This window comes from Lutra lutra, chromosome 17, assembly GCF_902655055.1.
Source record: "Lutra lutra chromosome 17, mLutLut1.2, whole genome shotgun sequence".
NCBI lineage: Eukaryota > Metazoa > Chordata > Mammalia > Carnivora > Mustelidae > Lutra > Lutra lutra.
This window is the reverse complement of record NC_062294.1, coordinates 1,526,938-1,542,344: the sequence shown is the minus strand read 5'-3', so window position 1 is coordinate 1,542,344 and position 15,407 is coordinate 1,526,938. Positions and strand designations below refer to the sequence as shown.

General features: G+C 61.8%; 1 protein-coding gene across 11 annotated transcripts in view; it reads left to right on the top strand.

Moving 5' to 3' along the window:
• The window catches only part of BANP (BTG3 associated nuclear protein), a 104,423-nt gene extending 90,788 nt beyond the window's left edge, over positions 1-13,635 (top strand). For all 11 annotated transcript variants that reach the window (XM_047712445.1, XM_047712446.1, XM_047712449.1 and 8 more), the window contains 2 exons: positions 9,048-9,191; positions 12,995-13,635. In XM_047712445.1, the coding sequence (XP_047568401.1) occupies positions 9,048-9,191; positions 12,995-13,066 (216 nt within the window). In that variant the 3' untranslated portion in view covers positions 13,067-13,635. The remainder of the gene's footprint in view (positions 1-9,047; positions 9,192-12,994) is intronic.
• The last annotated feature ends 1,772 nt before the right edge of the window (positions 13,636-15,407 follow it).

The window sequence follows — 15,407 nt, the reverse complement described above, 5'->3', positions numbered from 1 at the left end:
AAACTGACTTCTGAGGAACTCCAGAATTTCTTTTTGGTGAGATCCAGGTTCCGGTTTTTCTGTATAAGGGAGGTGTGCTGATCTCCCCGGGCTTTTCTGTCGCGGTCTCCCTGATGCGTCTGTGTGTGTGGTGAGCAGGCCTGCTGTGTCGTGGGGGGGGACGTCCCCGTGATGGGCTGGCGGCCGTGCCCGCGGGTCTGGTCATTTGGCTGGGACGCAGAGCAGCTGAGGAGCCTGCGAAGGTTCTGAACCCCCGAGGGTTCGCTTCCAGAAGCCGTCCCAGCAGGTGGCGTCTGCAGAGAGGAAACCGTCCCCACCATGGTCCCAGGAATGGGATTTCTGAATCTCTAGGTTGTGCAGGGAGGGGGCCTTCCCTGTCACTGCGTGAAGGTTCCACTTCTTACTCGTCACAGAAGTGGGGAGTGAAAGAGGGACATGTGCTAGGACGTTTCGTCCCTACTCTGATCACGTGCAGCACTGCCTTATGCAAACTCAGGCGCTTTGATGGGCCCCCCTTGCCTGCAGCTCCAGCCTATTCCCTGCCCTCCCTGTGGACTCTGGGCTTACACGGTAGGAGGGGAGAGCAGCCAGGTGGCTCGGGGCCGGGAGGGCTGCCGGGGGCGTTCAGGGCCAGGAGGCCTCACACACACACGGTCGACCCTCGGGATGCTGAGCAGGGAGGAGGCAGGGCCATCGAGGACCCACCTGCTGGTCAGTGTGGTGGCAAGAGACGCACCGTGGGCCGAATCCTGATGGATAAGAGCCGGGAGCCCGAGGGACGTCACATGGGGCCCTTGGGCTGTCACAGGACGGAACTGCTGCAGAAGAACAAAGTCTTAAGCCCGGTGTAACTTTCTCATTTTCCACCGGCTTTGGGCGTGAACTGCTGAGTATTCGGTTCATCGTGTGTCCGTGAGGGAGCACGTTCGGAGATCCGGGGTCGCTCTGAGCGGGGTTCCTGGTTAGCGCAGTCGGCTGCTGTTTGGTGGCGAGCTGAGTGACTTAAGATCAGCAGCTGACCTTGAGAACCCAAAGGACAGAATGCAGGTCCCCCGCCCTCGCTGGGTCTTTGCTGGTGCGGTTTTCCCACCGGCGCCGGGCACAGCCGACGGGGCCCACCCCGTCCAGGAGGGAAGCTCTGTTCCGGGCTCCGTAAGGGTCGAGGTTTAGAACTTCGTGCCGGTCCGTGGCAGAACCGCGCGAGCGGCAGCACGAGGCGAGGGCAAGAGCAGAGTTCTGTTCCTCACCCAGCAGCGGGTCACAGAGTGGGGTGGTTTCCGCCGCGTTCTGAGCAGCCGGAAAGGGCCCTGGTTTCCCCTCTCACGGGTGGCGAGGGGACTGCTTGGAAACAGCGGGTGATGACGCTGCGGCTGTCGCCCGCAGATGCGGAGTGCGGGGCTGCCCGGGCTTGGGCTGGGGGGGGCGCGGGCTCGGGGCAGGCGGGAGCACCTTGGACTGAGAGCGGCTGTGTGCACAACACACGTGACGGGCGGAAAATGACGTGGCGATTACTTCGACGTGTGAACAGTCACGTTTAAAAACTCAGTTCGTTGTTTCATGTTCCTCCCGGAGTGAAACAGACCAACAGCTCGTGAAGTGACCCGGACTGATGGTTAATAGTCTGCTCGTTCGTCCCTCTGAGCCGCTGCCTTTGCCTCCGGCCACGGGTCTCACGTCACATTCGTGTCATCGAGGTCCGCACAGCGCTCCATGCCGTGTGCGTGGAGTCAGGGCCAGGCTTGTGCCCCGCGCGGCCGCTTGGCCCGAGCTCCGAGGTCAGCCGCGTCGCTGGAGAACACTGCCGGTGCCGCGCGCGGTTTGACGCCGGAGGCCTTGAGCAGAGTAACGACATGGCCGGCCGCGATAGCCGCCCCGCCTGTCCGTGCACGTGTGCCCTCCCAAGAGTGGGGCCGGCAGAGGCACGTGGGCACCCCCTGGGCCATTCGCCCAGATGCAGGCTGCCGGCTGCGGCCACTGGTGGGCCTGTCGTGTGCAGGTGTCCTGATGGCGTTCTGTGAGGGGTGCCGTGAGCGGGAGGTTTGCTCAAGTAGGAGGGGCAGCCTGGCCTCCTCAGAAACAGGCCTTTGTGGCGTAACCAGTGGATGAGTTGTTCTGAGAGAATTCTTTTCCATCTGGGATGATGCTTCGTGGGCACCCGAGGGAGGAGAGGTCAGCCATCAGCGGGAGTTCTGCCGGGAGACGATCGGCCCAAGGGAAACCGAAGGCCTGTGGCTGTTTTCTCCTTGCTGCGAAGGCTGAGGTGGCGAGGGCTCTGCCTACACAGTGTCCCTCAGTGTTGGGAGCCCCATGGCTGGTGCGTGGTCGTCCTCGCTGGCCCTCGACCGCTCACTCACATGGGATCAGCTCTGGCCCCGAGCTGGGAGGCGGCGGGACCACAGCCGGCACAGCCGTGCTCAGAGCTGCTGCTGATTGCTCGCACTTTGACTGGCCTGCAGTGCCCGCGCACAGTTAGCCCCCGAGGCCCCCTTCCTCCCTGGCAGCGTGGAGCTACTGGTAACAAACACGATGACGTCTCTGCCAGATGCCCAGGGCTATGCGCGTGGGCTGAAGCCCCGGGATCCCAGCCAGTCCTGCTGCCCCCTGCAAGCTCCCTGCTGTGATGGTCCTGCTCCTGTGTTGGTGGAACGGCAGTCGACGAGCTCTGGGGATAACCGAGACATCGCATATGGTCCTGATCTTGTAGCCGCTGGCAGGACTCTAGAGGGGACCCACTGTGGCTGAGCGCGGCAAGGACCGTCCCCCCAAGGCTCTGCCCCGTGAGCTCGCTGGCGGCCCCTTGTTTGCAGGACATGGAGGGTCCGTGGGGAGGGCTTCCTCTTGCCGGTCGGGCTGTGCTTTGTGACTGGGCGGTGGGGATGGTCCCCTCTGGACCTGGAGAGTGATGTGCCGTCCTGGCCCCGGGGGGAGACGCTGTCCCTCACGAGGCCTTCTCCGGCCTGTGATTAGTCTTACCCAGCAGAGAACTGCATTTCTGAACCTTCCCAGAGTAGAAGAAAGATGCTGTAGCCCCGCCATGTGCGGAAGGCACGGACGCCGTCAGCCAGCAGCCCACACGAGTATGTGGCTGTGGGCACCGCGGACCCCTGTGTGTTTACAGCCTGGTGAACTGTCACGGTTACACACAGACTCAGGTGTTGACCTCGGGGTGCGCCCTGTGGCAAGAGGCACCTCTCCTGGTCTTTCCCTCAAGGCCTGGGGGCTGCGTGTCATTCTTACCAGCACACGGCGCCGTCCGTAGGGGAGAGCCTGAAGCCCACAGCCGCTCAGTGCAGCCTCTGCACCCCCCGGCTGGCATCTGTAACCCCTACAGCAGGGCGCTCCTGAACGCTTTCTACTGAAGTGACCTCGAGGGAGAGGGCCTCGCCCCTTTCTGAAGCTCTTTCTTCCGCCCACACGGCGAACAGCACGAGAAGCAGTGAGTTTCCCACGTAAAGCAGTGAGCAGGGCCGTGGGAGCACGGTCACGGGACAGGGAGCCCAGGCTGCGTGCCCGCCCGTGGCCGGCCCTTCAGCGGCTTCCCATCGCCCGGTGTGCGGTTAGCCGGCTGGGTGCCCCGGGCCGCCGGCCTCAAGTGGCTGAGACCCTCACCCGCGGAGCCCATACAGACCTTTCATGCCCTTCCTGTTCCGTCTCACCCGCTCCCCGCCCACCCCACGCAGCCCTTCTGGAACCCGTGGGAGAAACTGGAGGTGTTCAGATCTGACCTTGGCTGCATTACTAACCCCACCCCCCCACCCCGCTGGAACATTTTAAAACACGTGGTGGAGCTTTGTTCCCAGGAGTGCCGGCGTTTCTGGAGGGACGGGGAAGGAACACCAGCCGTCCCAGACTTCGTTCCCGCTCGACTGCGTTTTTTAGGTTTGTGTTGCTTTCCCTAGATTGCGTTTGAGCGTTGTGCTCGATGCCGGAGCGAGCTCCGGAGCCGACGGCAGGAACCACGCTCATCGCTGCTGGCCGCTCGGCGCGTTTGCGGGAGCGGGATCTGGCGGCGGCTCGCGGCGTTGTCCCCGCGCGGCTGAGGCGCGGCCCTGGAGCGGTGGCTTCTGCGTCTGCCCGGATGCCTTCTCTGCTGGGTTGGGACCGGGTTCTCACGGCGCCTGGGCTCAGGAAGGCGCTCACAGTGGCACCGAGCGAGCCCAGGAGCGTTCCCGTCAGGGGGTTTCGCGGCTTCGGAACGATGGTCCGTGTTCGGCGTTCGCTGTGCCGCTATAGGAGGAGGGTTTGGGGCTGGGGGCCTCCGGCCGGGGGTGATTTAGGGCGTCCCTGGGACGGCCTTCCCTCTCTCGGATCCTCCTTTTCTGGTCACGAGGAAGCTACTTCTTGAATTAACCCCGAGATTTGAGGAGGAGGATTCGCTGAGGCCGTTCCCTCAGCGAGCTGGTTGCAGACGGGGTGACAAGCTGGTGCCCTTCTGTCCCGGGACAGCCGAGGTCACGGTCTCGCCTCTGTTCCTGGCCGTGCACGTGACTAAACTGCGTGGAGCGCGGGTCCTCCGGCCGCAGGAGGGGCCGGGCCGGCTGTCGTGTGTGTGGTTCTCAGCTGAGGAGACTCTGGGCTGGAGTCGGGGTTCTGAACCCAAACCCTACTGAGAAGCCTTGGCCTGCCCGCGCTTACTTGGGGTTATACCAGTTTTGCGTTACCTCACGTGGTATTAGATCGTTTCAAGATGGGGGTGTGTGGGGGAAACCAGACGCGTGCAGGACCCCTCCGTAGGCTTCACGCGCACACCCTCCGCCCTTTCTCCTCGTCCGGCCGGCGCGGCTCTGCTTCCGGCTGAGCGGCCAAGCCCTGTGAGCAGGGGTGGGGACCCCGCAGGTGCCTCTCGTGCCGCCTCTGAGTCGGGAGGGGGAGGGCGGCGCACGCCCAGGTCAGTGCAGGCCGGCGGCTCCGGGAGGCCGTGCTGCTGGCTGCTGGCCTGGAGCCCGCCGCGTCCCTGTGAGGTCTTCTGCGTTCCAGAGCCTCGGGAAGAGGCTGCAGACCTGCGGCGATGGGGAGGGAGCTGGAAGCTCATCACTGACGTCTCTGTGGCCTCCAGAGCAGGGACATGCGACGTGCCGGCCTCGCGTCCTCCAGCAGAGCAAGGACGGGTCGTGTTCTTTCTGTGGGTTCCTCCGGGTGCCGCCCTGACCCGTGGGGCAACAGCCGCTGGGTGCGCGCCTCTCAGCTGCGCGTCTGTGCCTCCCTGTCCCCCCTGGTCACTCACAGCGTCCTTGCGCCGGCCACTCGTCCTTTCTCGGTGGTGACTGTGGCCTTCCGTGGCCTCCCGTCCCAAGCCCTGCCCTGGGGCTGTGGTTCGTTCTCTCGTTGTCCGAGGGTGATGGTGAAATGGAAGCTGCCCCACCGGCTTGACAGTGGGGGGTTTCCTGCTCGCCCCGCGGGGGTGCCTCGGTGCACCAGCTTACATCAGAGTTTCTCCCAAACTCAGCGGCGCAGGGTCCTCACCACCGGCCCTTAGCAAGTGCGCACCGGTGATCGCGGGATTGCGGAGAAACCCGTGATCCGCAGCGTTGCTGCCATCCTGTCTTGCCTCCTAGAACACCTCCTTCGCCGGTCGTCCCTTCCACGGGGTGAGCACGGACTCCACTGGCTGGGCCGCGCGACCCAGAGCCCTCCTCTGCCGGGTGCTTGGTGTCCTTGTGTTTCCTGGACGGGGGAGAGACGGGCTGTGCTGTGATGGGTAAGGCCTGCGTCCCGACAAGCATCCCGCCTCCCTCGTGAAGAGGCCCCTGATGGCAGAGCCGTCCGTCTGGCCCCTCCTGCCTGTGTTCCCTTCCTCCGCCGCTGTCATCTAGCGGAATGCGAATGTCACCTTCAGAGAGCTTCCCCCGGATTCGGAGGACGGCCTGAACAGTGTCCCAACTGCTTGGTGTGCAGGCGCTGGGGCCCAGGCGTGCCGCCTCTGCTGCTCGAGGTCCACCTGCGGGGCGGGAAGTACCCCTCGCGGGACTGAGGGCAGCCGTGGGTTGAAGCCTGCAGGTCAGGCCAGGCCGGGACGGTGGCCCGACTTGCGGAGTTGGTGGCGGTGCCTTCCCCAGGGTGAGGCGGGCCTGGGAGGTGCCCTGAGACCCGTGTGTCCGCTGCTGAGCCTTCCTGACGGCCGGCTGGGCTCCCGAGGCTGCTGCTGCCCTCAGCTTGACTCCGCTCGGGACGAGCTTTCTGTCCACCGTAGGGGAAGCCGTTCTTCCCATCGAGAAGCTTGTCTCCCTGCGGGGCCCTCACTCCCCACTGGAGGACTGGTGCCCCGACCTGGTCACACTCCCAGCCCCTCCTGTGGAGGCCGCCGTGGGAGGGTTTTCTCCGCAGGGTCTGGGGTGTGAGGAAGAGCAGGGGCGCTAACCGAGGCCTGGAAGGCCTTTCCTGCCAGCCCCGCGCCCATGTTGACTTTCTGACTTGTTCTCAAATCTGTTGCCAAAAGCAAAAGTGCGGACACACTGAGGAGGTGTGGTGTTTGGGGTGAGATCTCAGGGAAGGCGTTTTCCGGTTTCTGTCTTCCGGCAGCCGGGGCGGAGAAGTGGCGGACTTCGTTGTCACCGCCCGGCTTGTTTAGATTCCGAACTTTCTGACGTTCTCGTTCTCGACGCCGTCAGCGGTGCGGGCCGAGGGCCGTGTCCCCTTCTGGGGGCACCGACAGGAAACAGCTCACCCTCGGGAAACCCTAACAAGCCCGGGTCCCGGGTGGTCGTGGCTCGCCGCCAACACCAGACGAAGGCAGAGGCTTCCGCGAAGGTTCCGCAATAGTGTGGCTTTCGTTCTTAACAGTGTTGATGGCATGACCGTCAGTGCGTTGGGGGCCTTCTGCGGCACACAGTGGTGACAGAACCGTGACCACGTTACCTAATGCCGTCGCACCTGTGTTCGCAGATGGTGCACGGTTTCTACGCTCAGTGCAGGACCGAGCTATGGCATGCAAAGTGAGCGCAGCCATGGGCACCGCTGGGCTGTTCCAGGCCCCCTTCCCTCGCTTCCCCATTTGGATCTTTCCTTGCTGCCTGGGCTGAGCTGCTCCCGCAGGGCACATCTCCCCCGCACCATGAACCTGCGCCCAGTGGGAGTGCCGTTTGCTTGATTCCACCAGGTTGACGGTAGGCTCTCCCACTGGGGGGGTGGCCCCTGCCCAGGGCTGCCATCCCACGGGACACATGGGGGCTGGCGTCTTTCCTGTGAGCAGCACTGGGGGTTATCGTGTGACCGTGAGAGGCCTGGGGGGTCCAGGGACTAATGCAGGAGACTTGGGGTGTTGGCAATTTTTCCAAACCTCTGTGCCGAGCACCCAGTGATACAAGGAGCTGATGATGGAAAAGGAGCTGTGCTTGGGTCAGCCCTCGGGGAGCGAGAAGCCGGCTCCTTGGAAGGATGCAGCCCAGGAAGGGCCAGCGTGCTGTGTGCCTGGCCTGTGGCTGCTGCGGCGGCGGGCAGCCACACACTCAGGCTCTGAAGTGTGAAGGTCCGCGTCCAGCGTGGGCGTCATAGGGCTGACGCCAGGCTGTCACCAGGCCGCTGGCACACTCCAGGTCAGGGTCGCCTCCTGGCTTCCCCAGCCTCCATACCTGCCCCACCTGTGGCTCCTGGCCCGTTTCCCCTCCTCCAAGCCACAGGGGACCAGAGGGCTCCTCTCACGTTGTGTCTCTGCTTCTCAAGGTGCCGTGGGACACCGGGCCCCATATAACCGAGGACACTCCCTGTCGTGATAGCTTCACCTTAGTCCCCACTGCAAGGTGCCCGTTGGGGACACACCCACAGGGCCTGGGGTGACCTTGTGCCCCTGTCCGGGGCCTTCGCCTTCCTAGCGCAGCTAGCTGCTATCAGAACACGAGACCGCGTGAGTGGTTTCTGAAGACACAAAAGAGAAAGTAATTAAGAACTTTCTAGCTTCTATTTTAGTAATTGAATTTACCATTTGTTTTTTCTACTGATGGGTGTGTTGTTAAAGAAATAGAACTTTCGTTCATCAGACGCCACAAAGCTGTTTCAAAACCACACACTGCGTTTTTGTACAGACTGTCGGTGAGCCGTACCTAAGCCCGCCTTTCCCGGAGTGGACAGCCCCCCGCTCTGAGTCCCCTCACCGTCTTCCTCGGCTCTGACCATTGCTGTGGTGGCAGTTGGGCTGGTCAGGAAGCGTGAGCGTTGCGCTGCTGTGCACTGCTAGCAGGGATCTAGAGGGTGGCCCTGTGAACGTAGAATTTGAAAGGGGAGGGACACAGCCCCCAGTATAAACCCGCACAGTTCGTGGCAACTCCTGATGAATACAGAGCCTTGGAGGCCCTCACGCCCACTCCCCATCTGGCCTGTGGGGCTGCAAGGTGCCCCCTATGTGCCCTGCTCTTGGAGCACCAGGAGGGCTGGGTGTGAAGGGAGCCTGGGTGTTGGGGTGCTCAGGAGTCGGGAGGTCATCCAGAGCCTGTCCCCAGGGTCCTCATCTGCTCCCTCCTCTTGGTGTCTCCCATGCCCTGGGGGCTCCCCCTTGCTGCCTTCCCGATGGCAGCTCCTCACGCCGAGCTGTGACCTGTGGCACCTGGAGCCGCGGGTCCCTGATTCGTGCCGGTTGCTGCTTCGCTCTGTAACCGCGTGTGTCGCGCTCGGAGAGCTTCGTCTCCCTGCTTTCAGGCGTTCCGGGGGTGGCCTCCCGCGAACCTCAGATGACGGTGATTTCTGGAAGGTCTTCGGTGCTTTGGTCTCCCCGTGTACCACCCTGCCGTCTCCTTGCCAGACTTCTCAGGCTCCCCTCGGCCACGTCCCCAGCTTTACTCTTCGAAAACTTGAGCTGGTTGGTGTTTCTCTAATCCGCTTGAAGACCCAGCGTTCTGTCCTTCACCTGGCTGTTCGGGGGCCGTCACTTGGGAACGAAGCAGAGCAGTTCGGTCATGCTGTGTGCGTTCGCCCGGTGGGCCCCGCGGTGTGGAGGGGTGCCCTGGGCCGCCTCCCTGGGTTTGTGTGGCTGTGGGAGTGGCGGTCGCCGCCGGCCCAGCGCGGCTGTCCGTGCTGACCATGCTGTCGTGCTGACCGCGTCTGCTCTGTCTCCGCAGGTGCTGCAGGGCGCCCAGCTGATCGCCGTGGCCTCTTCCGACCCCACTGCTGCAGGCGTGGACGGCTCGCCCCTGCAGGGCAGTGACATCCAGGTCCAGTACGTGCAGCTTGCCCCAGTGACTGAGCACAGCGCTGCGGCTCAGGTGGGTGCGCCTGCTGGAGGCGGACGCTTGTCTGCGGACAGGTCCCGGGGCTCCTGCCGGCGGGGGCGCAGCTCGGGGCTTCTGCTGCCGCTGTCCCGTGAGGAGGGTGACGGGCACGTGCTGTGCGTGGAGGCCCCGGTTTCTTGGGATGCCTGACGACGCGGAGGTGAGGAGCCCGGTCCCCGCCCGGGTGCCAGTGGGAAGCCAGTTCTGACACATCCCTGCCGCGTCTTCTCTGTAAACTCGGAGGCGGGAATTGAGTTGTGTCTGGGGGCTGCAGAGCGAGAGGGTCCGTTGACCTGAGACCCCACTGCCCCTCTGACAGCGGCAGGGCCCAGCCCGGGGGTCAGCATGTCCGCAGACGGCGTAGCCCCAGCCGTCAGCCTGGACCCTTTCTCCAGGGGTGGGGTGTGGGTCCTTGCCCCAGTGGGCTTCTCTCTGCTGGGGATGCACGATGGCCTGGGGCAGCTGTAGCATGTCCCTGGGGTCCTGAGGCCCCGTCGGGCCTGGGTAGCAATCTCTCGCAGCGCACCACCCGTGTGGCAGCCGAGGGCCTTGCTGGGCACAGCTCGTGCGTGGGGCAGTCGGGAGGGGAAGCCCCAGCCACCCCCCACCCGCATAGCGCATGTTGTCTGGTTTGGCTGGGTGGTGGGGCTTGTCCCCTCTGCCTGTCCTCCATGCTTTCCCTGAGCGTGGGAGAACGCGTGCTCGCTGTCCGGACCCTCCTGATGTGCCCGATGTGGCGGCTGCCGCTTAGGGTCGATGATGCATTTGTGGAGCGGCCCCTCGCCGAGTGCCCTGGCCCAGCGAGCTGTGTGGCCTCCCCTCTGGGTCCTCAGGGCCCCCCTGCTAGTGCAGGGGGCCAGCTGGAAGCTCCCATTAGGGGACAGTGTGGTTTTGGTGTTGTGGGCTGATTGGAGAACAGCGGGGCCTGTGTGTCTGACAGTAACGACGGGTGGGTCCCGAGGACGCGGGGGTCCGTCCTGGCACAGAGCACAGGCTGCGGGTGGTGGGAGCGACAGGTGTGCTCTTTCCCTGTGTTCTCAGAGCTTCTGGGGTGCTTGAAGTCGCCGGCCTTCTTGCTCTGGCTGGGCCGAGTGACGCACTGATGCTGGGGCTCCCAGCTGCTCCGACCGTGGCTGGCCAGCTACTGCCTGCTTCCTCCCACGCTCTGCCGTCCTCCGGGCCACTCCCCACCCCCTTCCCCCCCCCCCCCCCCCGCCTCCGGTACCAAGAAGCCACATGTGTCTCCATGCCCCCAGCTTCTGATGCTCAGAACTGAAGCCCCAGATCTCCGTGCTCCCTCTGTGTCTGCTCAGGACCGGGCTGGGCGTTGTGTGTGCTCCTAGCCCTCGGGAGGAGAGGGACTTCTCCTTCGCCTCACTTGCTGGTGAGGAGGCTGCCAGGGACGGGAGCTCGGTGCAGCCAGACGGGGACCCGGGACCTGACAGCCAGCTGGCTGAGCTCAGCACTCCCCTGCGGGCTTAAATTTTTCATTTCCTAATCCGTGGCGATGCCCCAGTGGGCAAGCGTGTTTCCTGGAGAAGGTGCCGCTTCTCTGTTCCCCTTAGACTTTAGCCCCTCCCACGTGAGTGGCCGCGGTAGCCTGGGACCTTCTATGTGGCTTTTGTGTGGTGGTGACCACAGAGGCCCACTCCACCGTGGCATGAGCCGAAAGGGGTTGAGTAAGACCGGAGCCAGCGGTGTTGGGGGACGAGTTGGACCTCTCTCCGGTGTAAGCACGAGTCTGTCCTGGAAGCCAGCGCCTCCGCAGGCCTCCTCCTGCCCACGCCAGGTGGCTTGCGTCCGGTGCCCCGCGTGGTTCTAGGTAGGCCTTGCACTCGGGCAGTTGCCTTCCCCGCCGCCCAGCAGGCATGGAAGGGTCCCCAGTGTGCTTCAGACCTGGGGTGCAGTGTGGCCGGCCGCCTTCCTGGACCTGCGTTCGTGGTCCTGCTGCAGATTGCAGAATTGAGGAAGGCTGTTTCCGTTCAGCTCTTGGCCTCCTTGGCTTCCTGTCTGTGTTCTTTGTCTTGATTCCTGCCGGGTGCATTCTTGGGACCGACTTAGAGGGTCTGTGTAGGAACAGGCCAGGGAATGAGATGTGCACCCACGGGGTTGTTTTCCCTGTCACAGACCCCGTTCGGCTTGGACTCGGTGCGTCAGCAGGTGACAGGAACGGGTGGCCCACTATGCGTGGCCCTGGGGCGTGCTCTGCCCATCTCATCCTTGGGGGCTCACTCTCCTGTGCCCCCCCAGCGCCTCCCGTAGACGGGCCCGTGTCTGCAGAGGGAAGGGGTCCCTGACTGTCAGCATGAAGGCCCTGCTCTTGCTGGATGTACGTCGAGTCTGCCGGTCAGGACAGGGTCAGGGACGTGACCTCCTCTCTGGAGAAGACGACGTGCAGCTGAGGAGATTAACACAGGAGCCGCCATGGGGCTGGAGGAGGGTCTGGCTTTTCCTGGGCAGGACACCAGGGAGCTGGCACGTGTGATGGGCCCTGCCCCTGGGACCCTGCGCAGGCCGATGCCCGAGTTCTGAACTCCGGGGCTGCCTGGGGCTGCCGGCTGTCTTTGGGTCCCTCCAACGTCTGGAACTTTCTGGGTCATCTGGTTGGAGTCCTTTCTCTCCATTTCCTGCCCGAGACACAGGTCTGGCTGCTGCATTTTGAGGACAAAAGAGAAGGGAGGGGTCCTCATCAGGGCTGGGATTCCCCAAGTCCCCCAGGTAGGCGTCCCCTCATCTGTGATCCACCTCCTGTGGGCCGAGTCGGAAGCTGCCTTTCCAGGTGATCAAGGGGAGTCACTCTGTGTCCCGGGGGTGCCTCTGTACCCCTCCTGCAGCCCCCCTGCTCCCTCCGCCTGCAGCTGCCACCTTCCTGGATCTGCTTTCCCTCGCCCGGATATGTGCGGGGCCTCCCGTGTCGTCCCGGCTCCGTCCTCCCTCCTTACTCCTGCCTGGGCTGCTGTCCCCGGCTCTGCAGGCGGTGCGGGCGATGCCCGTGCTCAGGGTGTAACCCACAGGGCCTCTCCCTCTGCTCAGGAAGCCCTGTGTGCGGTATCCCCTGCCGCCTGAGTCCCAGCGGCACAGCCTCTAGAGTAGTGGGAGCCGCAGCCCAGCCGCACGCCTCCGGGCTCCTGCCTGCCTGTGTCCCCGGCTCTCGGCCTCTACCGCCTTCACTGCCTCGTGCCCGGCCTCTCTTACCACGGCTCCTTTGGGGCAGCCGGACGCCCACCTCTGAGGGTCCCATCTTTGTGACCTTGCCTTTGATGGGCAGCTTGGGGAGCTGAAGGAAAACCGTCTGCTGATCTGTTTGGGGCTCATTCTGGTCAGTGAGCTGATGATTGCTGCTTGTTCTTCCTGGTCGTTTGCCGTTTCTCTCCAGCTTCTGAGTACACATTGGAATCAACACCCGGAGCTCCTTGGTTAGAACTTCTTACATTAGGGAAGAAAGGATAACTGCCCCTAAAATGGTTTTTGGGGGGACAGTGGAACAGTTTTTGTAAGAAGGCAAATGATGACCGAAGTTCTAGGGACAGGATGGTTTAAGCACTCGGAAGACGTTCCCCAGTGATGGGCGGGGTGGGACTGGGAAACAGGCCCCAGCAAGCCACAGAGCGTGTGCGGCAGGGTCGGCGGGTGGCGGGGGCAAACAGAAGGTTCTGAAAAGAGGGACGTTGGCCCCTTCTGGCTCTGCTGTGTGTGTTTTTTCCAAGCCCGAAAGCCGCTGGTGTTCTGTGACCGGCGAGGGCCTGGCCTCGCGTGGTGGGTACCTGCATAGAAGCCCTCCTCTCTCCCTCTTGCAGACGGCTGAGACCCTGCAGCCCAGCCTGCAGCCTGAAATGCAGCTCGAGCACGGAGCCATCCAGATCCAGTAGGCGGGAAGGCCGCCCACCCACCACAGGACCTAAGATGCAGCTGCGGCCGTGCTCTGCGCCGGCTTCAGCCTCCCGCCCCATCCTGCGCGCCCCAGCCCCACGGCTTTGCACGGAGGGGACTGCACGTGTTCTGTTCGAGTGCGTCGGAAAGCCTCACCCGCGCGGACGGGGGTCCAGGCCAACACAGGGTGACAGTAACAGCCACCGCCCCTGCCGGAAGACCCTTCCTTTTGAGTCCCACTGTTGGTGTCCAGAGAGAGAGTGGGGAGGCACAGCGTGGATTGCGTTAAGTACGTGCGGAAAATCAAGAACTACGATATTTTTCTCTGTTCAAACAGCTTTTTTTAATTTGCTATGGTGTTTATAACAAAAGAGAAAATTGAAAAAAAAAAAGTGGAGTAGCAGAAGCCTTTTGCTGTGTGCTCTGTTCCGTGTAATGAAAATAGGTATTTGCAAAAGACAACTAACGATTTTGATGGAAATATTGCTTACCTACTTTTCTAGGGGGAAATGCTCTCAACACTGTTAATTATGCATTTCTAATGAAATAAAATGTATTTATGACCACAGCAGCTTTGTGTCTTTTTGCGTGAAGAGCTGGTTTGGCCTGAGCCCGGCCTCCTTCCTGGTGGCTGCGTGGGAGTCACGCCGTGGGCCCTCTCAGCTAGACAGGAGATGTGGGGTCCTTTCCAAAGGAAGGCTGTGGCTGTTTCTTCCGGTCCCATGGAACAGGCCCTGGGAATGGCTCCCCAGGTCGCCAAGTGCCATACCACGGCATGCCCCCTCGGACTCAGGCCTTGTCACGGTGTTGCAGGAGCCCCGCAGGGAGACCCTGAGTCACATGGGCCTTTCCTGGCTCTATAGTCCCAGCTTGGGGGTTCCCCAGGGCAAGTCACATCCAAAGAAGTATGGCGTCTCCTATAAAACTATAAAAAGAGAGGTGGTTCCACCCTGACGTCCTGGAGGTGGTTTGCAAGACGTGCGCCCGGCGGTGCCTGGTCTCCCTGTCCGCTCCGTCTGGCACTTACCTTGTGGGGTCTGCGGCCTCCGCACCACAGAACCACATTCACTGACTCAGACTGTGACCGCTCAGTGCTTTTTCTGGAAAGGGTTCAAAGTTGCCGTCCCAAATCATTGCAGCTCTCCCAGGCTGTGCCATAGGGGTCAGCGGGCTGGGGGAGCAGCTCCTGAGAGTGGGACGGCACCTCTGTGTCCCCTGCCTCCAACTACCGCCAAGGGGTATGGTCCGTTCTCCCATAGACGGAAATGTCTGGAATCCCAGAAAGAGAGAAGAGAAGGAAGATCACGTTTAAGGGACACCAGAAACAGAACGGATCCTAGGCAGAAGGAAAAATAAAATCACACCTGAACCCCCACGCAGTGTTCAGGACAAGGCTAATTCTGAAAGCGGGTGGAGAGAGAGGACAAGCCCCCGTGCGGGGGAGGGACCAGGGCAGAAGCACGGCCAATTTCTCCACAACCTCCGAAGTCAGGAGCACCAGCCTGTGCCATCAGGGCTCCGAGACGAGCACCGTTGCAGCTCCTGCTTGAATGCTGAGGAAGACTGGGTGTTGTTTGGGAATATTTGGGACACTTACAGTCCGACCCAGCATTTCCATCCTGTGTGTAAGGTATACACGCGAGGACACTGAAAGCACGTGTCTACACATGAACTTGTACACAGGCGGGCACCATGGCATTATTTGTAATGGAAACAACCTGGAAACAACCAGGTCTGTCCGCAGATGAACGGTAAGCGAGATGGGATCTTGCCGTCTACACATGGAATATTACTCAGCCATGAAAAGGAGTGAAGTTCCAACACAGCCGTCGTGCCGACCGGGAGGGGCTGTATATCCTACAGTCCCATTTCTAGGAAGTGCTCGTAACAGGCCAGTCCGCAGAGGAAGCCAGGAGAAGCGGGGAGCGACAGCTCTTGGGGTGGGCTTTCATGTGAGGAGGCCAGAATGTTCTGGAATTAAATGATGACATTGGCCCAGCTCTGTAAACACACTGAAAGTCGCTGAAGTAGACACTTCTCATGAGGGTGAGTTTTTCAGCATGTGACTTGATGTTACTAAAAATAAAGGATGACACTTCAAAAATATTTTACAGACAAAACGGGGGTGTCACCTGCAGATGATTCCTCCTGCAAAGGAAGTTGCAAGGAATTTCCTTCAAGAACAGGAGTTCAGACCCAGGAAGAGGTTTTAAAGGAAGAAGAATGGGTGAACAAATGAAATAAGTATGTCTAAGGGCTGGGTTTAAAACTGTCCATGTTGAAATTTTCAAGTATAATATTTTCAAATATGATAATACACTAATAAGACACTGGAAAAAA